Below are 26,482 nucleotides of genomic sequence, written 5' to 3'. Positions count from 1 at the left end.
TGTGTACCCAGGGAATATCATGAAATACAGCTGAACTTTAGAGAATAGAGTTTTGTGTAAGCATCATTGTGTAGAAGAGATACTGTAATTTGGAGTGCAGCCCACGCAACAGGTTATTCAACCAGTCTTCTCCTTGGTGAATCAAAAACTCTTAAATTTCATCAGTTTTCTTGCATATTCATATTACTAGTGTAACTGATCCTCTCCAAGAAAAATTGAATAAAGTGTCTGTGACCAGGTAGGTACAGTCATCTATGTACAGTCCCAATTCACTGTCGATTGGACAGTTTCACTAAGAAGTACTTAGTGAGAGATTCCCAGTCTTTTCTCTACATTTGTTGGTGTGGGCCCCTGCCTTCTTTTCTTCCCTTGCTTCATGTAATATTATTTCATTCATGTTCTATTATTTCATGAGTTCATACAAATTGCTCCCTACTTCTCTTGCACAATCAACACATATTATGAAATAATCTATCTGCAGCCAATAAGTAGATAGTTTGATTTGTAAGCTGAGCAATAGTACCTTTTGATATATTTATTTAAAAGTAAATCCCATTGTATTTAATTATGCTTACTTTTCAGTAAATGTACATAGAAAGCACAGATGCAAATTTATTACCATCTTATTTATAATCTTGTAAAATCTGTATGGCAATTTAAATAATGGTTGATACATATAACAGTATTATTACCAATGAGATAATAAAAATGGGAAACTAGATTGTGCATATTGTGCTACAAATTTACAACCAAGTTATGGAAATGTTTTTGAAAATACATTAAATATTCTGCTTCAGAACTGCACAGCACTAATTCAGGCCATGTGTCACTTAACAAACACCAAAAGCTGCAAGTGGCAGTAAGGGGACAGATGTTAATTGAATTGCTGTGCTGTTATCAGGGAAAATAGCCACCAGCAGAAACAAGATGGCTGCCCCAGACATGCCCTCTTCAAGTTACAATATCGTATCCTTCGCTCTGCAAGGGCTTCTGGGTTATGAGGAAATCATACACAGATGACTAATATTTTTATGGTTCACAGCCAAGCAAAGTGAAATTCAGCAGCTGTTCAGGACAAGTGACCACTCTAACGGCTGCAATATAACTTGCTAAATAGAGAGGGAATTGCATGAGAGCAAGAGGTTAGCGGTGATTATCGGCAGGTGAGTGCTTTATTGAAGTTGAAAGACCATTAACATTGATGGAGTAATTATTTCAACTTGAAAGTAATTACCTTGATGGGTGATAACTTCTCCAGTGTTCCCAGACTGGATTGGGCCAAACAACTGTGCACTCCTGAAGCCTAGAAAAATATTACCACAATACTGCAATGTTTAAATTGCTAAAATTACTGTTTAAGTATTTTAACTTGACTAACAGTGGGGAGACCAAGTTCTTAAATAGAGAGACATTTATTTATTTGATCATATGAAATGCCTCACCTTAGACATGCTTCCCAGATTATGCATATTATTTGAATTCAGCTTTTAAATACAAACAGAAGTTATTCAGTTATCAAACAGAATTCTTGACTATGGCTATGTTACATCTTTCAACAGAGATGCTTCAGTATAAAAGATTCTATCATCACTTAATCTGATTGATAGAGGTATATCAAAGATATCTTGCAGATAGTGAATGTTCCTTGACCCCAAACTCCTTCTGGGTTCCCAGGGTAAGGTGGTGGCCAAAAGTGCATTTGCACAATTATCCCTAGCATACCAGCTTTCACCATTCCTAAACCTGCTGGACTTGGCAATAATTCTTCACGCTTTAGTTACATACATACAGGAAAAAGGGTCCTCTGCTGTGTCACCTTAAACATCAAAGTCAGTTACCAAGCAAAACAAATTTCTGACTTCACTACTGCAGTATGTATACTCTACCTGCAGCTACTTTTCAGGAATACCTCAAAGTTTTAATTGGAGCAAAATATAGGAGCCAAGCTCTTACTAGTATATGATATCAGAGGAATATAATTCTTGTGTTGAAAAACATAGACTGGCTATCAGCTGTTTTCTTGGCACAGGTGAAGATGTTGAATTTAATCCTGAGAATCCTGAACAGCTCAGAACTAGATGAAGGACCATCCATCTCAATATAAACCAGCTTGGTTACCAGGAATGATACCTGCACTTGCTGAAGAATATTTTTCAGGTACCCAGAAGACGGTTGCTCCCAAACTTTGGAGGGCACTGCCTCAAGTCTGCTACTATGCCTTTTTTACCAAAAAGCAGGACTTCATTTTGAAGCTTTTATTTATAATGTTTATATTTTATTTAAAATATTTTTAGCCTGTCCAATATTCCAAGGATCTTAAGGCAGGTTACCATTTTATCTATCTATCCATCCATCCATCCATCCAGACATTTGTCCATCATCCTACTTCAAAAGACTCAGGACTGTTTTTAGTATCAGTGAAAGTAAAACCAGCAACAGTAAACAAAAAAATGGAAGTGTGACCCACAAAAAACTGATCAATGGCAAAGGCATAATCACCATCCATACTCATTGGAATAGTGTGGTTTTTACATTTTAAAATTAAAAAATAAAAATATATTTTTTTAAATTAAGCCTTTTACAGCCTTACAAAAGGCAAGCTGAACAATAACTAATACGGATTGATAACTAATGCAGCAAATGAAGTTGCTACTACAATGCTACTAAGTATACCCCTCCCTGTTAAGAGCTGGGCCACTGCATTCTGCACCAACTGCAACTTTCAAGTCATTTTCAGGGGCAGCCTCATGTGAAGCACATTGCAATAACTCTAAGCATGAGGTGATGAGGACATGAATCACTGTCACAAGGGCTTCCCTTGCCATGACTGCCTGGTTGCAACAATTGCCCTCTAGTCAAAAAGGTGGAAACATCTTCATTATCATCTGTACTTCTCATAGTGTTTTAAACTTATCTCCTAGATACATTTGGAAAAATACCAGATTAGTACAGCACAATATGGAATGTGAATCCTGGAATCATTAAATCATTGGGACTGGAAAATCGTACCCTTATTGACCACATTCACTCTTTATATTATTGCTATTATTTCAGTGGTCTTGCCCTACATAGCAACCTCCTTTTCTCTACTTCCTGGCTATGGGGAGCAATTTTCTCCCCAAGCAAATCAAAACCTTGCATGGATCTCTTCCTGTCTAGCTATTTGCTATGGGCGTCATCTTCTATTTGGCAATTGTCACAGCTGTTGTGAAAATGGCTGTCTAAATCAGCTGGATTGTATAAAAGTTAGTCATGGCAATTAAAATAATCTCACTGAACATCAGCCAGGTGCCCTGTGTCTCTAAAAAGTCACATTACATTATATATTTAAAAGCCTAAAAGTTAGTTTTTGATGGGAACCAGGTAATGCATTTTCCTGTATATTGTTCCTATTGAGTAATTACAGCTTGCGAGGTTTGTTTTTTGCTAGAACAATTACTAAAGTCATGGCTGATAACTCTGCCCACAACAGCTGGGTGTGTTTCTCCTTTCCCCCCTCCCCCTTTTTCTGTGTGTGTGTGTGTGTAAGGATAGTTATTGATCTCTTGCTGAGCTGAGATTTCAGTTTTATGCCAGATAGCTTGATTAATGGGTTGGTTTCTGTAAGTGGACTGAATGGGGATAGGAAACCCACGCAGCCCATACTGCCAGCCCTAAATCCGTCAAGACACATATCTCATTATGAAATAGTTATCAAGTATACATGAAAAATTAATTGGGCTCAGTTTGATTCTGAAAAGAATCAGCCTTCTATTTGGCGGTCCCCCCAATCTTTCCAGATGTTGAGCACTAGCCCCTTGAGGAAGAGTGAAGGGAGATGTATTAATACGTTGTATTGATTAGATCAAGACCCCTGACAGTTATTTGCAGAGATACCATCTGGCGGCTGTTCGAATTCCTTCACCAAAAACAGGACGTGACATGTTATTAATCTCAACTCTCTAAGTATAGACAGTTGCCTTTTCTGCTAAACCGCATTTTACCATTCCGTAGGAGATGAATGCAGACCTGAAGGGTGCTGAAATTAAGGTTATTACACAAATTGAGCCATATGGTCCAAATATTTCAGCAAGAAAATTGCCAGGCAATAAAAATTGCTCCTGCCTTCCTAATGGTGTAAATTACAGTTTAACCATGGCTCTAATGATGTCCTTCTGCCGCGCTTAACTACTGTTACATGAAGGACATTGTTTTAAAAATATAAAAAACAAGTAAATGCCAGCAGCGTGTTTTACAATCTGTTAGTGTGTCATTAAGAACACTGTCAGAATTACATAAACATAATGGTAGGCAACCTAGCATACAAAAGAACAAGTATGGAAGTGGAGTGTCTTGAAAAACTCTGTAGTGTCAAGAGCTCTTTCATTTTTTGGATCTGCTCCAATCCATAGTTACTGTTGCTCACCATGTTACTCAATGGATTTTTTTAAAAAACAAACAGACAAAAGCATTCATTACGCAAATGTATATGGAAGCAACAGTCCAAAGGTCCATATGGAAAGGTCACCATATGTGTTCCAGACTTTGCCTCTACCTTTCCTTGTTTATAATTCTACATTGCTTCATCTGTAGGATCTTGGCTGAGCAGCTATAGAGAGGTCCCATTTATAATGATCCTGGATTGCATAAAAGAAGGAAAGAAGGAAGGAAGGAAGGAAGGAAGGAAGGAAGGAAGGAAGGAAGGAAGGACGGACATATCTATCCATCTCAAGGATTAATCTCAAGGACTATGGGTTGTGTCCAATTTGTGACATTTTGTAAGTCATAGTTAATTTAGAAGATAACAAAGGAAGGTCCGTATAGAAAATGAGATTGCCAGAAGAGATGCTTAGAGTCTATTACATCTTCTGCTGCCTGTGAGAAGTTTTTGTTAGTCAGGTCTGTATGAAGCACACACCCAGTACAAATGCCATCGTAGGGTATCCTTAGTGCTTATGGAAATGTAGAACTAAAGCCTATTTAGATCACAAAGTTATGTAGCTTCTCAAGATATATATGAAGTAGAGAACTGAAGTCAACCCAAGGTACCAGAAATACTTAGTTCTGTTATTAGTCACTTGTTCGTTTATTTCAAGGAAGGAAGAAATATAAGGCCCACAATAATTTTCAGGGGGGAAGAAGATGACAGCTGCAGTGACTGATGGAATTGTGCAGAGTAACCAAGGGCCAAACCACACACATTCCACAATTTTGAGGTGGGGAAGGATTTTTATGTTTGGTTTATTTATGGGATGCCTGTTTTAGGGTTTACGTTATATTTTGCATATGTTTCTCATCTCATCTCATGGGTCTGAGAACCTGAAAAAGGAGACTCAGACAGTAGGTTGCCCACAGCAGCAGTTTAAGCTACTTCAGCAACAGGGCCACTGTTACTCTGCGAACTGATTCTTGTCCAGTTCCACTGACATACTGTGTACGGCAGTCCAATTCGTCCTCCCCACCCTAGTTTTCCTTCCTGCTGCTACACAGCATTACAGACAGAGCTAAAACTTCACCACTCTATATGGGACTTAGAGAAAAGGGGTTGTGAAAGAAAAAAAAGTTAAGGGAGAAAGCTAAGCAGCATAGACATACTATAATCTAATGCTACTTAGTGGCCTGCCCGATCTGCCTGGTTGCAACTCTCCCAACCACAGGACCTTTTCATTTGTTTTTTAATTTAATGCATTTTCACAGCCACCCAACTCCTCTGGCAGCTTCCAAGTAAAAGAAAAATAACAATGCATACATACATGCATGCAATCATACATGCATACGAACATGGCCAACCAAAAGAACAAGCACCCTATTTTTAGCCAGACAAAACTAAACTCAAGCACCCTATCCCAGGGCTGGGAGAACAATCAAGATGTTTTTGACTCATATTGTTGATAGAAGCACCTGGCTATTGGGAGCATCCTTTGCAAACAAGTCCTTGCATCTTCTCATGCAGTAAATAGAGCTACTGGTGCAAGAGTTCCAAATGCACCCCAGAACCCTCAAGGCACCTTTCCAAATTCTTTCCTATTAATCTTCTGGGATATAATTACTTTGTGAATATCAAATTTCTTTGATGGGAATTATTATTATCACTGCATTGTTTTGTAATAATGCCATGACTTATCTTTTCTGATATAATGTCTATTGCCTTTGGAACCTGAAGCCTGTATTATCTTTGTCTATGTAGTGAAAGGCAAATAAAGTTGTTCTTTTTGCTACCCATTCTGAGAAAAGTCAGAATAACAGCATCATTAATGAAAAATAAATAAGAAATGTTCAAGCAGAGCAAAGGATATTTCTTCTTCAGTAGCATAGATAATCCATCTGGAATTTACCTGTATGAGATTACAATTTATAACTAAATTCTAAATGTGATCAGAGGATATTATTGAACTTTTATATCATAGAATGCATGACATAAATATTATTACTTCCCATTAAACAGAATTACTTTGAAGCAGACATGAATAGAATTGTCCTCCTAAAAAAGAGTAAATTGTGAATGTAAGGAATGCAGATGGAACTATTAGCTTAAAAGGGGCATACTTTACAGAAGAGAAGAGGAAAGACATTAATAAATAGGATGGCAGATCTGCCAGATTAGTTTTACTCATCCTAGAGAGAACCAACTTTAAGTAGTGGTTGCAGGGTTGGACTAGGACCTAGAAGATCCATGTTCAAGTCCACCCTCACCACTGGAACCGCAGTGGTCACTTTAAGCCAGTAATTCTCTTTTAGCACAACCAACCTCACAAAGTTGTTATTGTGGGCCGAGGAGGGGAAGAATGGAGGAAGCATTACTGCATATGCTTCCTTAAGCTCCTAAAGGAAAGGTGAGATATACAGCTAATAAATAAGTAGATTGGCTCCTTTTTCCTCATATAGGAGGAAATGCTTTTTCTATTGCAACATCTCATTGAAAAAATAAAGTAGCCTCTCCCTCTCTGTTTTGCTCTGTTGCTTCGCCAGTAAATGAATACATTTAATGTATTGTGATGTGATGTGATGTAATTAACTGATTAGCAAAACTTCACAAATCAACTAAGATATCTTTAGAGGGGTGAAAACCAAAATACAAATACCTTTGAGCTTTGTTTCACATGAGAGCAGTTATACACTTCACTGACAAGAAAAGCTGCCTTACTACCTCAAAGTGCTCTCAGTGCCTTATAATTGTGGCTTTCCTGGGATGGGAAAGGAGCGGTTTTAGTGGGAATCTGATGACCCTGATACCTCTGTTTAGAAAGCATTAATGGCAAACTCTCAATATTCCTTGGGTTGCCAAGGAAATTGGCTTCTATGACCCTGGTACTTTCAAGCTCAGAAGTATCCTTAAGCAAATTCCTTTTGAAATACAAGCTGTTTCCCTGTATTCTCTTCATATTCTCTCTATCTCTAGAGATACCTTGTCTTGTTTTGTTTCTGTGATGTTTCAAGATGAGATCCATGTTTTGAAGTGCATGGTTAATGTGAATTAGTAAGGGCAAAATCCCACTGCTGTTTCCTGAGTGAAGTGTGTTGGTGGTTTTTTGTTTTTTGTTTAAACAACAACATGTAAAAGATGTCTTTGGAGGAAATGGTTTTCTACCTACATAGAACATTATATATATATATATCACATATATGTATATCTCACATACTTCTCTCTCTCACACACACACACACACACACATATTCCCAAAGAAAAACAAAACATACAGTAGTTAATTCTAATAGCGCAGTGAAGCAGACCAACACTGGCATCAAAGAAAAGGTTTCTGTCATATTTAGCCTACAAAACTGCAGTGAAGGAGTTGATCATTTAAAAGCCTCCTACTCTCTGCAAAACCAACTGAATGCCAAGTGCTAACTTGTAAAATGCTGCTCTTTTATGGGGCTTTGTTTTCAAGTCAAAGCAGGCAGTTCACACTCTTGTTGGGACCGCTGCAAATCCCTAGCTGTCAAGGGGTGTCAAGAAAGAAAACAATTTACAGTCACATTAAGTAACGTCTATTTTTAGGCTGTGATCAAATACCAGCCTAGTTGCTTTTAACTGATGCAGAGTGCATCTATTAAGGGGTACTCCTGTATGCCCCTTCATTTGTTCCCAATAAGCTACATATGGTTCCCCTCCCTATGCTCCCCAGAATGCATAAGGGTTTTGTTCTGTGTGCTCCTAAGTACAAACGGGGAAGGGTTACTGTTACAGATGTCTTTCTCAGATTGGATTTTAATTCTCTTCATTGTTTACAGAAATCAGTAGCTTTACATTGTTAAGGAACCATATAGCCATATGGCAAAAGGATCATGGCTAGAACTATTAACTGGATTAAAAAAAAAATCTCAGTCATGTAAGTTTCATTAATTAAAGTATTGATCCATTTTTCACACCTGCATAGGAATAAAAACAGTAGTTTTTGTGAATATAAGCATCCTCGTCTGTGATATTCCATCTTCAAAGAAGCATTCCATTTTCTTGGTCACTTTCCTGAGTGGAAATGCTTCTGTCATAATAGTTCCTGCCATCTGCGCTTTTTATATTTGTAGCTATATTAAATAATAATTTCAGGTTTCAGAAATTATTATTCCTGATAAATTAGCCCTCTCCCAAAGCAGCTAAAGTTTTTTCCAGCTCCAGAAATAAAACAATGTGGCATATGAGAACCAGTGAGAACAAGAAGTCCAGAGTGACAGTTGTAGAAGCTGCTGGATCACCAGATCAATAGATTCAAAGATGACGAGTTTGTGTAGCTTTGTGCAGTTTAAACATTTGTGCAGGGAGCCTACCTACATAGAACATTATTGACAACCACAAATCAATGCTAATTTTTGATCCATTTCAATCTTTTGACCCATTTTCTACCTTTAAGGCATTTCAAGTAGTGATAGGCAATCACAGAGGGACGTACAAACTTGTCAGGATTTTTTAAACGAGTAGTTTTGACAATGCCTCTTTTACATTTGGGGTGTTCTTGGCTTCAGTGCCTAAGAAAGGAAATTAAAATTGTTTCTTAAATTTAAACCACTCCTGAATTACATCAATTTTATCTTGCCTTGCCTTTTAATATTTAATTTTTGTTTTATGCCCTCAGTAATATGCTTTACAATCATTCCTGCTGGACACATTTCTGTATTTTCTCTTTCCTTTTAACAAACAGGTAATTTAATTAAAGAATTAATTAAATGTTACAGTTTTTTCTTTATAAAGCACGTCACAGACAGTCTGTATTCAATAAACTTTCTAGCTCAGCCCTAGGGAGAAGGCAATGGCAAACCACTTCCAAAAATCTTGCCAAGAAAACTTCAGGGGCTAGTCCAGGCAGTCATCAGGATTCAAGATTGACTCAAAGAAAAAAAAAGTCTGGGCATATTTCCCATATTACTGGGGAAAAGTGCTTCAGAACTCATGCAACATAGGTCCTTTCTGCTATTCATTAGAGCAGCCCAACATTTTTCTGCACAAACCTAAAACTGGTTCTGTTGCTTTAAGGACCACATTAACCTGTCTTCTTGTTCTCTTTTCTTTTTTAAGTGCCAACCAGGGTGAGATTTTTATTATATAATTCTCTGACTAGTGATATATTGATGAAAAAATTAGCGATCTTTGTAATTCATTAGACCTGGAAGCAAATCAGGAACCAATGCAGTGATTGCTGCATGTAGTGCTGCAAATTTTGCTACCCAAATTTAGCAGTTTAATCACTGCATTTTGGACTAGTTGAAGCTTCTGAGTCATTTTCAGAAGCAGCCCCATGAAGAGTATATTACAGCAGTCTATACAAGAGAGGATAGGGCAATGGTCACTATTGCCACAGCAGCTCAGTTCAAAAGGGTCCCTAGTTTGTGCAAAACCCCCAGAGGTCCAGGTCCCCAAAGTCACAGACCTGCTCCATAAGAAGGAATGCAACTCTCTCAAGGGCTAGACTATAGCCAGGTTTATAACAAAGAGTAACTCCATTTTATAGGGGTTTAACCTGAGCTTGTTTTCACCCATCAAAATCCCCTAAAGCCTCCAAGCATCTGGCCAGGACTTCATTCCTGGTCTGGCCTGGGGAAGTGGTATGCAACTGGGTATCATCAGCAGAGTGATAATGCTGCACCACAAACTGATAGATGACCTCCTCCAGCAGCTTCAATAACTTAATAGTTTAAATAGCATAGGGGAGACAACCATGGGCACAGCTGCTCTTGCCACAGGCACACCAACTGGAACCATTTAATCAGGAAAGAGTAATACCACTATAGATCAGAGCCTCCAGGTCCCAACCCTAACACATGGTCCAGTAGGGTACTAGATTTAATGGTATCAAAGTTTGCTAACTGGTCTAACAGGACCGAGAAGGACATGATACCTCCTGCATCCAAGTCCATATACATTCCTCCCAGCTTCATGGATGAGTCACATGGGGTAGGAATCAACCTTAAAGGTGGAAAAACTGATACCATAGATGATCCTACTGACATATTCAATATCAGGAAGTTCAGATTAATTCCAGATCTCACAAGACATTGTCCTGGCTATCTCATCAGATTCTATTCAAGTGGAGTGGAACTTAGGAGGCACTTAAGTGTGATCTTTAAGAAAAGAAATGCTGTGGGTTCCCACTCCATGTGAAGTGACAAAGGCAGGAGCTCAAAATGTGTCTTCTCAGTGGCTCCTTTGGAATACTTTGCCCTCGGAGATAAGGAATGCCTCCAACCACTTGGCCTCCAGGAAGCCTTGAAAACATTTTTGTTCCACCAAACATTTGGTTGCTAATGGTACTTGGGCTGCCTAGTGGATTAGTTTAGGATGGAATCAAGAAAAAAACAGACTATTTTTATTTTATGTCATCTTGAGTCTAAAGTAGGTGGTCTGTAAATATTTGTATAAAAACATCTGGAATGCTGTAAATACTGTATAAAACTCATTTCTCAGCAATTGTTTGGTCTAGATTTTGATCTAGCACCCTTATTTATGTTAGGTTTATATATTTTGGAATTATACCCAATGTTTTATGCCATTGTTTGTGATATGTTATGGCATATTGGGCATCTTACACTTTATAAGACTGGTTTCAATTGTTATTCTTTAAAATGGGATCATGCGAAGGATTTAGTCTCTGTCTCACATTATGTTTGTGGCCACATGGTAGCGGTGGGGAGGATGGAGAGAGAAATACATATTTACAATAAATGTATATGCAAACATCAATTCTCTTCTTGCTAATTATCCCAGCATCGGGGGGGGGGGAGCATTCAAAGGGCAGGGGAGTGGGCAAAAAGGGCTGTAAGTTATGCCCTTTTATCCAGCTTCCTTGTTAGTCGATTTCTGGAAACCTTCCCCACCATTTGGGCTCACTCAGCTGTTTGGGGTCATATCTTTCTGACTGTAAAGCAAAGGAAAGCTGACGTAAAATCGTAAGCACAGTTGCGGTCATGTGATTTTCACTTAGTGACCGCTTTGCTTAACAACTGAGTCACTGGAACCAATTGCAGTTACTAAACAAGAACTACATTTATAAGTATTAGCTGAAAATGGATATTTTATCCATTAGTAGAGTGGGATTTAGTTTGGGGACTTTTTTGATATCCCTTATCCAAATTTAAAAAAAGGGCCTTGGATTGTTCACAATGATAAGGATATATTTGAGTACAAGAAAATGGAGTAGATGGAAGGAATGTTTTTTTCCTAAGTCAATATTTAAAATAATTGGTCTGTTAAATGTATTGTGTGTGCGTGAAATGGAAAAGAAGAATGTAAGCAACTCTCAACATTAAATAATAGGGCAATGCAAAAGCATTCTTGCATCTAACTAGCAGGAGGGGAAGGGAGATCAGAGCGCTGATACTCTTATACTTCCAATTGTCACATGTTTCCTGAGACCACCGTGTTTTTCAAAGTGCAGGCCCATAGCAACACTCTTCTCCAGGAAGATCTTGTCCTCCAAAGAGCTGAAATCAATGAACTGATTTTGAACAGCTTCATGCAGACTCCAATTACCTCCCCACCCCCGGCTTTCTGGAGATGCTGATTTGATGCCTATTCTATTAACAGAGGATTTATCTTCTTCCCATTACAGGAAGTGTGATCTTTTTGCAGTTGATTAAGAGCAAGGGCAATGTGACAATAGTAAAAGTGGCAAATTAACCCTTAAGCCAAATGCTTCCCACCTGGAGTTTAGAGCGAACTATTTTGTTTGTATATAGCTCCTCAGGAATTTATTATTTGCTTGAGTAGTGGCTAGGAGCAGAGCAGAGCGATTTCTGAGTGAAACTAGCTATCTTTGGTAAAAGTTTGGATGTTTTCAACATGAAATGCAAATTTTAACGCTTTTTTCCCCCTCTGATGTGTGTGTGTATATATATATATATATATATATAGAGAGAGAGAGAGAGAGAGAGAGAAAGCCAGTATGGTATAGTGCTATGTTCCTCAACCTCAGCAACTTTAAGATACTGGCTGGGGGATTCTGGAGTTGAAATTCACACACCTTAAAGTTGCTGAGGTTGAGAAACATTGGTATAGTGGTTAAGGCACTGGACCAGAAGCAGGGAGACCCAAGATGTAGTCCTCCCTTAGGCATGGAAGGCAACTGGGTGACGTTGGGCCAATCAGTCTCTCTCAGCCCAAATCAGTGTCAGGCTCTGCAACCAGCTGGCTGATAAACAAAAACCCTTATTGCATCATGCATTTTTAGCTTTGCTATAAGAACTAGTGAGCACTGGGTAAAAAGAAGAGGACCCCCCAAAACCCAGGAGAACAATCTCTAGGAAAAGAGATTCAGTTCATCTTGGGGGTGGCTAGTATCTTAGATCTCTCCCCAATAAATAAGATCTAAGCCACTTGGATTTTATATTTTATATCTATTTTATCTTTTTATTGACCTATTTATATTGTAATTTATATGTTTAAATTTTGATCTTATTGTAAACTGCCCAGAGTCTCCTTGTCGGGAGAGATGGGCGGTGATAGAAATTTGAAAAATAAATAAATAAATAAATAAAAATAAAACCCCAGACCATTTGGTTTATATATAAGTCAGTGGTAAAAAAGGAGACAGGAGGAGAAGCTGAATGGTTTTTTTCTTTTTTCAGAAGTTGTTGCAAACGCCACCCAGAGTAGTTAGGAGTTGGGCAGCATGTACATTTAATTTTATAATAATAATAATATTAATAATAATGCAGTCAATATTGCCTGGTTCTGTTTGTGGTATGTAATTATATTGAAGAAGGCTGCAGTCCCACTACCCTCTTACTGGAAATAAGCTTTATTGGATTCAAATCTTACTAGGCACATCTAGATTGGCATTGTGCAAATAGCAATTTATCCAAACATTCTATTAGAGAGAAAAAATGCTTCCATAGATAGTTTTGAATTAGCTTAGGGGGAAAGGGAGTGAGCTGAAAGTGTTCAATTCTCTGTGGGAAAGCTGCAAACATATACATGCTTACCTGGAAAAAACTGACACTGGATCTAGTGAAAAAATGTGGCTGAAACTCTCCATATTTTGGAAATGCTGTTTATGGAGTAGGTCTATCCACAGTGGAATGTGCCTGCAGAAACCTTTCTCAGAATTGGGATGTAAAAGATCTACTCAGAGTATAAATATAATTATTTAAAGACAAAGAAATCATTTTTGGTTGTCTTGTTTGGTTCAACCTATATGAAGACTCTCCCTTTAGGGCTTACAAGATAGGAAATATATCTGGTGGGGGAAGGAGGCACCAAAAAAAGCCAATATAAATAAAATGCTACTGTAAACACCTCCTTGCGTTCAGCTGACTCCTGGTGGCATCCATGCTGTTTTTTCAGAAGTGGTTTGCTATTGCTTCCTTCCTAGGGCTGAGAGAGAGTGACTGGCCCAAAGTCACCCAGCTGGCTTCATGCCCAAGGCGGGACTAGAACTCACGGTCTCCCAGTTTCTAGCCTGACGTCTTAACCATTACACCAGACTGGCTCTCCCTAAATCCATTTTAGAGATTACTATCCCTAAAATGTTTAGAGACCACATGGACATCAGAGCATCCTGAAGGGCCTCATTCTTGAAAGGCCCAATTACCATAGAGCTCATTCATATGTAGAAGCCTTAAAGTCCTTTGAACCAGAGAACCCTTTCAGTACCAAAGTCAGGAAGGGCTGAGCAAATGGGCAAGAAACAGGGCTGGCAGATACCCATTACAGGCTTCACCAAAGCTCTAGAGGGCTGTTTATAGTCCAGAACCCAATGAGAACAGGAAGTTGCCTGTTCCTAGCATGAATGAAAATCCATATGCTGTAGATAGGAGATGAAACACAAACTATGCTCAGCACAGTTGATACATTTGACCATAAGAAATAATTGCTGCATAGTTGTCGTCATCATAATTAACGAGTTATCTGCAAGCTCTAATCATGGTCATTGGAAATAAAAATTAGGAGTCCAAAGATGTACTGTGTGACAAGCCAGTGAGAATTAAAATCTGAGATAAGTTTTGCAAGGAGAACAAAGAACATCATGCAGTTCAGAGAGTATACAGGCAAGCAGCTGACTAGAATGAGAAATCAGAAAAGGACACAGCCTAGCTGTTAGTAGGTCAGGATTAAATGTAAAACAGTAGCAGCAACATACTGAAGAAAACGTATAACTATATTCAGGCTGGACTAAATGTATAATTGCATTTAATGTGCATGTTTTCAAAATAGCACCAAGAGCTGAGGGATTCAGGGAATATGGTACACAGAGCTGCTGTTTGTAGATAAAACAGGTCAAGTCCACAGAGGATTTCAGCCAGAATGTTCCCAGAGTGCCTTCACGTCACCACTCTGCTTTGGTCAGGAACAATGAGAAGTGGTTCTCCTCACAGAGAGCTTTTTTGAAGGCACTCTGAGATCTTTCAGATGGCAGCCTTCTGCTTTGGTCTTCCCTCATCCTTTTCAGTTCAGAGATACGTGAGTTCCTCACTGTTTCTCTGCTTCTGCTGGTCTTCAGTTTTCCTAGTCCAATAATTCAAAGGATGGCTGAAGATGGCTCCCCAAAGAGCCTTAGACTCAAGTTGCTTCACAAAAGAGTTCAATTCTTTTTCTCTTTGCTTTTCCTTACAGATGTTTTTGGCAGTAATGGCAACTTCCCTGTCATGAAAAATTACAGTTCAAGGGGACAGTTCTCACCAGTACTTCAAAATGAGGGCTAAAAGACCTCTGTGTACTGTGGTCCTCTTCCTAATTTGCCCCCCACTCCACCCCACCCCACAGCCTGTATTCTTTAAATAAATATAATGAAGTATTAATTGTGCTCATAAGTTTAATGTACTGTGTAGTTTAATTATTTACTGGATTTACTGTATATCCCAGCTTTGATTCACAAATGATGCTCAGCATCTTACAGAAATTTGAAGAAGCATAATTAGCTGATTGATGGCATCTTGCATTCTGTTTAAGCTCCTCTGAAGCTTTTGTACCTCTCCAGTAGAGTCAACAAGGATTTTTTTCCAGGCAATCTTGAATTTATGTAGATATTCTCTAAATTATTGTAGCAAGAATGGCAATTGTTCATTCTCTAAAATTAACCTCTTTATGTTTATTACATGTTTATTTCATAAGCACATATTCACATGCATACATGCATAAATACACACAATGAACCATGAGCTTTATACTGTATATACTTTTCTGTTGTCTATAACCAAAGCTCTTAATTTTTGATCAGAAACAATCATTTAACTTCATGTGCACACCCCATTTCCCCCACCAAATCTTAAAATGTAAATTGTAGGCTTTTAAAAGTTCAGTTGCTGAAGCCTAATAGATAACTCTCTTCGTAAAACACTGTTAATATAGTCTGCATCCAATTGTAAAGCTAATTTTAATAGTGTTTTGTGCCAGCATAATTTCTGATGCCAGATTGTTATGCCAAGCATGAACTTCAATTTGAACTCTGTATTTTAACCCACAGTCCATAATTTTGCATTGGGTTCTACAAGTTCCCTTCGGCTACGGCAGTTTGAATACTTCCACTTTCAAGGATCTAAGCCATAAATGTTTATTAAAAGAATCTATAATGAAATCATTTTTGTTATTTTTTTAATGGCTGCCTTGAGTATGTTGGATGACTGAACGCTGGTTGTTAATCATTAAGTACTCATGGTATAAAAACTGTTTGATAGTATTGCCATCTAGGGGGCTAAAAGGGATTCTCCATACTGAAATAAACTGTAATTGAACAGGTGCTACTATTGACAATATGCATATGTTTTTCTTTATAGCACACATGCTTCCCGTGCTTTTTATGAGAAAAGATATAGCTAAATGTCCCCAAACAGCTAGCGTGCGTGCGTGCATGCGTGTTTGTGTGTGCATGCGGGCCTGAGGTAATTTCTATGGACATTAATCTGTCCAGAGCTTTGAGTTTTCAACTGATCACAAGGGGTTTTGAGAATATCAAAACTTTGTCCCCTGTCAGAAAGAAAATGTGATAACCCTGTAATATTTTCGCATTCTGTTTTATGTATCTATAGTTACTAGCAGTCTCTATTACTGGGGATCATGCTATGACTGCCATTGCTTATACAGCCTGTGCAAATCACCTCTAATTTGAATCATCTTCAAGATTTGAAAAAAGGAATGATTCAATTTGAGCTTGCAATTCAAGGGCAAACAGTTTGATCTGAGCCACTTCAGGATAAGATTTTTTTAAACAAAATGTCCATAAGCTACGATGAGGAAGCACCAAAATGATGATAGTTATTTCAGTTTTGGCACAATGGGATGGACACAGCAGGTCTGAGAGATTCCTTAGAAGCCATAGACCCTGCCAAGTACTATTTGGAGATGCTCAAAGATTTTGCTGCAATACATTTTTGTATTTTGTATTTTGATGCAAAGATAGGAGAGAAGAGGGAAGGACAGGATAGCAGCCTCCAGAATGTCTAGCAAGGAGCCTAAGTTGTGCTGAAATAACACAGAAGATATCCTGTTACTTGTTAAACACTTTTGAAAGGGTTTATTTTTTAGCCCTTATTTTTCACTCATTCTGGGAGGCCCAGCTTGGCATGGCACTAAAGATCACAGTCTTGACCATGTTGGGTAAAGGTGGTGCTTGGTGCCTCTGATCACTGTGCTTTGGGAGGTGCCAGCAGGGTTGGCATAGCTGTTGACAAGTTTGGTTTCCTTGAAGGCCCCTGTCATCACTGCCAGGGTACAGAACTGCACCTTAGGGACACAGGTCGTCCTTGACCACTTGTTCAGCAACCGTTCAAACTTACAATGGTGCTGAACAAGTGGAATTTATAACTGATCCTTGTACTTACTTTGGTTGCAGTGCCCTGTGGCCATGTGATTGTGATCTAGGCCTTGGTGTCCAGCTGAAAATTATGACATCTCAGTGTCCCACAGTCATGTGATCACCATTTGCAACCTTCTTTGCCAGATTCCTACAAACAAAGACATGGGGAAGCTGGCAGGAGGTCGCAAATGGTGACCACATGACATCCTCACTTAACAACCTGTGGTGATTTGTTTAACAACAGCAACTGGAAGTGCCAGAATTTCCATCGCTAAGTGGTGCAGTCACATGATGTTGTGCTTTACAACTTTGTTTCTTAGTGACAGAACTTCTTGTCCCAATTGCCATTGTTAAGTGAGGACAAGAAGTTGCAAATGCTCTGCATTAGCAGAGACAGCAGAAACAGGCTGGTGTAGTGAGATACAATGGACAGAGAGAGGCAAGCCACAGAGAAGGAGGCTGGCACAGAACAAGGGGCATTTTAGCCAGCATCATTCTCAGAAAGTAGGAAATGTTTAGGCCAGCATCTGTGAGCATTAGCTTGGCATCCATTCAGTCTTCATCAATCTCTAATCACAGAATTTTGAAGTGGGAAGCAAGTGAGTGTATTGAACTGGTTGGTCTTGAGCCCCTAAGCTGAGAGCTGAACTGTACTCCCCAATTGCAATGTGCTTGCTGGACCAACAGAGACATGCAACAAGAGTGGACAAGTTATAGTGTGTGTATGGCCACAGTAAAGAAGCTGAAAGCTGAGGAAATGAATGATGCCAAAATGCTAGCCTTGCCGTCTTGGAGAGGTGCTGCTAGGCAGAGACTTTCACGAGATGATAAATCTCATTGGCCAGATGTTCCTGCCAGTATCAGAGAACCTGCAACCGCCTACTGTCTACCATTCTACTCACAGTCTACTAACAGTCTACCACTCTACTCACTCTGCTTGCCTGCTCCAGGGATCTCCACATGTTCTATTCACTGTCCTGCTTCAGGGGACCTCGTGAATTCTGTGGAGAGAACATAGTAGACTGCATACAGTTTGAAGATGCAAGTATTTCAGGCTGTATCACAGATTTACTGTGAGAGCAAAATAAGAGGAGATTCATATGTCTACCACCTTGAGCTTCCAGAGAAAAAGCAGCATATTGCTAGAGGAAAGTTAGAGAGCAGCCTGTGTCCATCTTCAGCTAGTTTGCTAAGTACAGTATAATCCTTCCCAGAGCATATCCTAACCTCAGTAATCCCTCCCCTAATAGCCACCAATTAGATTGGTGCAATGGGTTCTACTGCTCATCTTACATCTTATATGACAAAATTGGGCCACATTTAAAGAAATAGAGTCATCTGAGTCCAAATGTAAGAGATGTAAATAAAACTGATCAGAATGAGCAGAGAATTTAGTTAAATATGGGGTTAACCGCTCATAGCAAGTGTCAACATAAAACAAAAAGTGTAGTAAGACATGTTTGGTGGTTCCAATGGCTCCTTCTCCACATGAACATAGTCTGGAATGGGATATCCTTGTATATTCCCTCTAAAACTGCTGATGGAAGCACACTGGACTGTGCCAAGATTAAGGCCCTCCTTAGTCTGGGAACAGTAATTTGGTTAGATATCTTGCAAGTCTGAAAGGGGTGCAAAAGTTACTTAGAAATGTGTCTTTAGGGAGGGACATCAGATCTGATTGGCTATGTATGTCCTTAAAGCATTGCTTGATTGCCTCTACAGTAAACTTATGCACTAGCATGTATACTTGTATTCAGGAAAAACCCAAGAGTTCTGGTTTTTTATGTATTGCCTTGGCCCAAGAGGAAACAAAACTTTCAGAAAGGATCTGGGGAGTTATACCTGTCAAGGAGAAGAACAGTTTAGTTCAGTATGTGAAAATTTGTATCTAGGCACAGGATTCAATCACGACATATACTAATATCACATTTGAGATGCAATATGGGACTTGGACTTTGTCCTAAGGTACTTAGTCTGAATCCTTTTCAAGGGGGCAAGGAAGCATATAGAACTTGGTGAAGTACTGCATGCCTGGCCCTCAAACAGCCTAGCTTCAAATATCACCTGAAGACAAGCTTGTTTATCCCAACAGTTGCTGGACAATAACTTCTCCAGGAACAGACAGGCTTCCCAATGAATTTGAGTTCTGTACTTTTATTGTTTTTATGGTAGATTTTTTGTTTGTTTGTTTTTGCTTCTGCTTTTCCTCATGGAGTGTAATGGTATGTGGGAATCACTTTGGGAGACAGGAGGAAGAGCAGCAGACTAGATAATGGTCAGATAAGAGGCAGTTGAGTTCACAGGAGGGATAGGGGTGTGGCAAAAATCTCAGAAGGGACCCTCCCTAGTTTCTTGGAATGCAAAGGCGAGTGGGGAGAAGGGTACTTTTACACTTCCAAGATTCCATTACAGTAATGTAACCTTACATTAAAGTTAGAGCTAATCCTCCTGGATGTGCTTCTTCTTTGGACTACCTTGCAAGGCTGACAAGGGGAAATGTAATATACAAAATGAATAGTAATAGCAATCATCATCATCATCATCATCCAGCATCACAGTGAATGTGAAATACTAAAGTGCAAAGTGATCTTGCCACACCCTCTGCTCCTAACATTTTGAAATGGGCATATCCCAGGAGTATTGTACACCTAAACACATATAATACACACACACACACACACACACACACACACACACACACACACACACAAACACAAACAATCTACTTACATTACACCAGTTTGGTGTGGTGGTTAAGGCACCAGGCTAGAAACCAGGAGCCTGTGAGTTCTAGTCCCGCCTTAGGCACAAAGCCAGCTGGGTGACCTTGGACCAGTCACTCTCTCTCAGCCCTAGGAAGCAGGCAAGGGCAAACCACCTCAGAAAATCTTGCCAAGAAAACTGCAGGGACTATTCCAGGCTTCCCAATGAATTTGAGTTCTGTACTTTTATTGTTTTTATGGTAGATTTTTTGTTTGTTTGTTTTTGCTTCTGCTTTTCACCTGCTTTTCACCAGTCACCAGGAGTCAACACTGACTCGAAGGCACCGAATATATATTTGTAATGTATTCATTACAAGCTAAATAGATTTCAACATTCTGAGTAGATACAGTCACAATGGGACTTTCAAACCATTGTTTTTCTTGGTCAGTTTTATAACCTAGCTGGAGATTTTCTAGCTTGCTTTTGCTAATTAATTTCAAACTTGCCTCTTGGATTTTCTGTTCACTGTTTTTAGACTCCAGGCTTGGAACCTGCAGCATTTCCATTTTTTCCCCTTCACTGGAAATCAGAGGTGGCTTCAGTATTGTTTCTGCAAAGGGAGAAGGGAAGGCAGCACTTGGAGAAAACAAGATGGTTTAGATTTTAATTTCAACTTCCTGGTTTTTAACAACAACAAGAAGAACAACAACTTTTCCACAATTTTCAGTATAGTGAATTTTGGAAAAAAAATAGCCAAATTATTTAAAAATAAATTGAGCAATAATAAAAGGATTTCAGCCTTGTCCCTAGATCTTTGATGGAGCAGTTTTGGGATCCTATGTCTCCCCTCTCCCCAAATTAAAAAAAAATATATCTGTAAATCTCACCAGAAAGGTCTTTCCTGGAAGCATTCTAGGACTGCAGTAAAACATAATTTTCTGTAACCTCTACTGAACTCAGTAGGAATTTGAATAGATGTATGTAAGGATGAATTTAAACAGAAGTCCATTGACCTGCATATCTGATTAATAGAGTCCTTTATACAAATTTAGATCTTATAGCTTAGGAATTTTTACTCATCTTTGCAATAAAGGCATAGCAATAATTCCTATTTACCCACCCCACCCCCTTGCATTCATCATTATTATTCTCACTGGGGTTTGCCCTCTTCAGTGTATGTGTGGGGAGGTAAAGAATAATTGTCATTGAAAAGTAGATTTTCAGTGGTTTTGAGTTTTAATATTCAGAACAGACATTCAAATGCTGTACTATATTTATCTAAAATGAAAGCTCATTGTTGTGGGTAAATAACTATTTAAATATTTATCATCTAACTTTTAATATATTTTTAAAAGAAATGATTATTTTTCTGCAAAAAAAAAAGGATTATTTTTTCATCTTGTCAGTTAACAGATACTTAAATATTTAGAAGCTTGGAATTGTGGCTTTTAGCTACTTAACCAAAACCAAGAAATTGAGTCTTTTTTTTTAATGAACTGTAAGGGGATGTATCTACTCACCATCAAAGTAAAATGTGTATAAAGAATTCAAAGTGCAAAATATGAAAGAGCTGAGATTTTTTCTTGCAATATAAATGAGTACTGGCCAGAATCAGGCACAGAGTTAAAGAACAATGGGTTGCCACTGTTGTAAAAAGCTTGAATCAAGTCAATATTTATTTCATGTTTTATCACTTTTTTGTGGAAACAGTTTCCTCTCTCAGAATGATCATCCAATACCAGGCATGTATTCACATATACTCTCACTCTCTCTCTCTCTCACACACACACACACACACACACACTCACTCACACAAACACACACACTCATAAGTACAGTATACAGGCACATGCAAATATGCAACCACTGCCATAATTAAAAACAACACAAAAATATTAAAAGCAGCATAAGTAGCTCACTGGCTGGGCTATGCAGTTAATCCATGAAACATCAAGTAAGGGAAGCATTTATTCTTCTTCTTTATGTTTAAAGAAGACCAAACTAAGGACAACAGGTACAACAACCAGCCTTAGAATTGACTACAAAGATATCAGAGTGGTGGATGATAGCTTCTGCCTTTTAGGGTCAACCATCACAGTAAAGGAACAAGCAGTCAAAAAATATGTTGCAGACTAGCATTCGGGACAGCAGCCATGAAGGCCTTGGAAAAGATGTTCAGATGCCATGATGTGCCTATACCTACGAAGATCAGAGTCATGCAAGCAGTGGTATTTCCTGTGCCACTCTATGGAAGCAAAAGCTGGACTCTGAAGAAGCAGGATAGAAAGAGCATTGACACTTCTAAACTTTAGTGTTGAGGATGAGTCTTGAGAATACTGTGGATAGCTAAGAAAACAAAGCAATGGATCATCAAACAAATCAACCAGAGTTCTTGCTTGAGACACAAATGACCAGGCTCAAATTTATTCATTCATTCATTCATTCATTCATTCATTCATTCTTCAAATTTAGTCACCACACATCTCACTCAGACAGTGACTCTGGGCAGTTTACAATAAAAAACAAGAATAAATAATCATTAAAATAAAATAAAAACAATATTCTTAGGTAAAAATACAATCCAAGATGGAAGTGTTAAAAGATCTTCATTTATGGGAGCATCTTCATAGTGCTAACCACCCACAGGATTGGTTGCTTCTCCCCACATGAGCTGGCAGATCCAGGTCTTCACTCCTTTCTGGAAGGCCAGGAGAGTCATGGCCTGCCTCACCTCTGGGGGGAAAAGGTTCCATAGGGTGTGGGCAATGGCAGAGAATGCTCACTTTCTGGGCCCCATCAAATGTCATTCTTTTATGGATGAGGTCTGTAATGTGTCTTCTCTGCCTGACCAGGTGGGATGGGTTGATGTAATGGGGATGAGATGGTCCCTCAGGTAGCCTGGACCCATGCCATGTAGGGCTTTAAAGGTGATAACCAACACCTTGGATTGGACTTGGAAGCAATCTGGCACCCAATGCAGCTCCTGCAGCAAAGATGTTACATGTGCCATCCTCAGGGCATCCAAGATTGCTTATGCAGCTGCATTTTGAGCCAGCTGTATCTTCTGGATTCTCTTCAAGGGTAGCCTCATGTAAAGTGCATTGCAATAGTCTATACAGGAGATGACTATGGCATGGGTGACTGGCTGGAGGGCCTCCCAATTCTATTTCAGACACATTTTGCAAAGATCTAACTCTCTGGAGAAGGCTGTAATGCTGGGAAAGATGGAAGGAAAGAGAAGAGGATGACCAGCAGCAAGATGGATGGACTCAATGACAGTGGCAATGGGTGACCATTGGAAGACCTGATGGACAAGGTTAGGGATGGATCATCATGGAGAAAACCTATGTGGTTGCTAAGAGTCGACACAAACTTGATGGCACATAATCAATATAGACATACGAGTAATACATAAGTACATAAGTCTATGAGTTAAAGGATAGATTAGGTATAGAAAAAGATAGGAAGATAGAAAATAGAACCCTAGAAAATATGCTAAGACATTTTACTATGCATGGTGGACTTGAGAAAAAGTGAAAAACTATTGGACACAAATATGTATGATGATGCAGAGAATTTTAAAACTTAACTTTTAGTTGAAACTGGAGTTTGTTTTACTAGGACTTATGGATAGTCAACTAAAAAAGACTCATGGACAATTGGTTTCATATATGGTAACTGCAGTGAGGCTATTATATGCACAAAGTTGGAAAAATACAGAAATACCCACAATGAATTGTGAAGATGGCAGAACTTGCTGAAATGGCCAAATTGACTTACCTGATGAGAGAAGGAACAATAATTACTTTTATAAAAGACTGGGAACCCTTTATGGACTTTTTGCTGAAAATGGACAAAAATGAATTGATGATTTTGGGATGTACTAATTAAAAAGAGTTGTTTATGGAAAGAAAAGAACCATGATATATAACTTGGGAGGGTGGAAATGGTAATAATTAAGTTTGTAACTGCTGCAAAAAAGATCAGATGTTGCTTCTTTAGATATTTTTTGCTTTGTTTTTTCTTCTATTTTCTTAACTTTTATTGTTTCTCACTTTTTCTTTGATCTTTTTATGCTTTTTTTCTATTTTTTTAATGTTTCCGTAATTTTTAATCCTGTAAAATCCTGCCTACACAGTTGCAATGTGTGCCCAGGAAAAGGCACACTTCCTTTAAGGAGCTGCCAAGAGGTACAGTGAGGATGCCCATGCAGGATTCAAAGCATCCTTGCTCACTTTTGATCCAAATACTGCACACTTCTGGCCTGGACTTCCAGAGTCCCATCTCTTGGGTATGGAAGAGAGGGCCTTCTCTTGCTTCCTTGGGAACTGCATCATATAGCCTGCATGTTTTCTACCATCCAAAAAGGAAGTGAGACCTTCCTTTTCAGCCAAGTCATTTAACTTGGTTTAATAATCGATTGATTGATGACATCCCATCAAGTTGGTGTTGACTCTTAACAACCATATAGATTGATTTTATCTGTTGATGATCAATGATCTGTCCCTAACCTGATCCTTCAGGTCTCCCAATGGTGTTTTATAATATTTTAACCATGTTTATTCAGCTTTTACATGTTTACATTTTAATTGAGGTTCTTACTGATGATGAAGATACACTAATTCATATTTAAAAAGCAGGATGCATAGACTGGTAATGGGAGAAGAGAAAAAATGGATGGAGTGGATGGTGGGGCAGAATAGTGCTGAAGTAGAAGAGAAGTTCTCTTTTTTGTTATAATAAAGAAGTGTATTTTTGGCCGAAGACCTACAGACACTAATGGAATCCATTCAATACTACTGTACGTGTTATGGGAGTACATTGTCATTGATGTAAAAACTCCTTTCACAAAAACTCTTTTACACATCTAGCTGATAGTGTAAGATATTTTTGTAAATGTTGGGCCATCAGGCAAATCACATACAACAAATCACAATTTTGTTTCTTTCACCTACAGGGAGTGAGGCATCAAACTTACTTGTTTGGTTTGAAGCCATTTACAACATACTATATTCATATTGTTGCTATCAATAGTGCTGGGCAAGTTGCCAGTCCATGGACTTCAGTGCGCACTCTGGAAGCTTCCCCAGATGGCCTAAGCAACTTTACAGTGGACCAGAAAGAGAATGGCAGGGCTCTGTTACTCAGATGGACAGAGCCTTCCAAACCCAATGGTAACATTAAGGTAATTGAATCTAATTTAATCAGGGTGGAACAGGAACATTGTTGAGAAATGCATGATGTAAAAGTCATTAATGCTCTAGTACATTATGAATGCTGTAATTTGTAATCCTGTAAACCTTTAATGTAGTCCTTCATGACTACTCTCAGTTGTAGTTCACTCTGTGCTATAGTTCACTCTAGACAAGACTATCATTGAAGACTACCAAGAAATTTCAGCTGAACCAAAATGCAGCTGGCCAGTTGTGGTACTGCCATATCACACTGTTGTTACAGGAACTGCTGGTTGCAGGTGAATTCAAGTGTTATTCGAAGTGCCAGTCATTACTTTTAAAGCTCTATATGGCTTTGTGCATGGGTATCTAAGAGACTGCCTTTCCCAAATAAGTTCTGCCTCCATGATCTGGATGGTCAGGGAGGGCCTACTAAGGGTCTCCACCTACTTGGAGGTGCTGTGGAGGAGTCCTGAGGGTGGGAATTCTTTATGGGAGCTCCTTTCCTGTAGAATAACTTGCTATGAAAGGGAGGGTAACTTCTACTCTCATGGACTTCTGAAGACTGGTGAAAACATGGCTCTTCTGGGAGGCTTTGGGGATTGACTTGAGTCATCAGCACCAAGAAGAGTTTTAAAGATTATTGTAATTTTTGGAATTAATGTAATTCTGGATTATTTATTATTATTGTTTTACTTATTTCAAGAGCCAGTCTGGTCTAGTGGTTGAGGTGCTGGGCTAGAAATCAGGAGACTGTGAGTTCTAGTTCCGCCTTAGGCATGGAAACCGGCTGGGTAACCCTGGGCCAGTCACTCTCCCTCAGCCCAACTCACCTCACAGGGTTGCTGTTGTGGAGAAAATAGGAGGAGGAAGGAGTATTAGGTTTGTTCACCACCTTGAGTTATTTATAAAAATAATAAAGGCTGGATAAAAATTAAATAAATAAGTAAGTAAGTAAGTAACTGCCTAGAGTCTATTAAGGTTTGGGGAGGGATGATATGTAATAACTAAATAAATAAGCAAAATCTCAGTCCTCTCATAGTGAACAGCATGATTGGGCAGGTTTTGAAGAACTCACAACTTGCAACTGACTTGCAACGGACTTGACTCTTTAACATCTGTCCCCTTCAAAAAGATCCAGTCATTACACTTAGAGTAAAAGAGACATCTGTAGCGTTTTAAAGACTACCCAACTTTATTATACAGTAAGTGAAGTGAGCTCATGATATAATAAAATAGGTTAGCCTTACATCTGTGCATATGTCCTCTTCTGGGAAGAATCTCCAGGAAACTTTTTGCCGTGTTTTCTCTTTATCCCCTCTGCAGTTCTTTTCCAGAGAGGAGAGATTGTACTATTTGGTTCTTTTCACTGGTTATTGATGTTTTGCTTTAAAATAAAGGGGA

The 26,482-nt window shown here is 38.8% G+C and overlaps 1 protein-coding gene across 1 annotated transcript in view; it reads left to right on the top strand.

The window, feature by feature from the left end:
• Positions 1–26,482, top strand: part of USH2A (usherin) — a 513,845-nt gene that overhangs the window by 454,562 nt on the left and 32,801 nt on the right. Inside the window, exon 61 of the mRNA XM_063288775.1 lies at positions 24,862–25,089. Coding sequence (XP_063144845.1) covers positions 24,862–25,089 — 228 coding nt within the window. The remainder of the gene's footprint in view (positions 1–24,861; positions 25,090–26,482) is intronic.

The sequence above is a fragment of the Candoia aspera genome, chromosome 1 (genome assembly GCF_035149785.1).
Source record: "Candoia aspera isolate rCanAsp1 chromosome 1, rCanAsp1.hap2, whole genome shotgun sequence".
Taxonomy (NCBI): domain Eukaryota; kingdom Metazoa; phylum Chordata; class Lepidosauria; order Squamata; family Boidae; genus Candoia; species Candoia aspera.
This window is presented reverse-complemented; position numbering and strand designations above follow the sequence as displayed.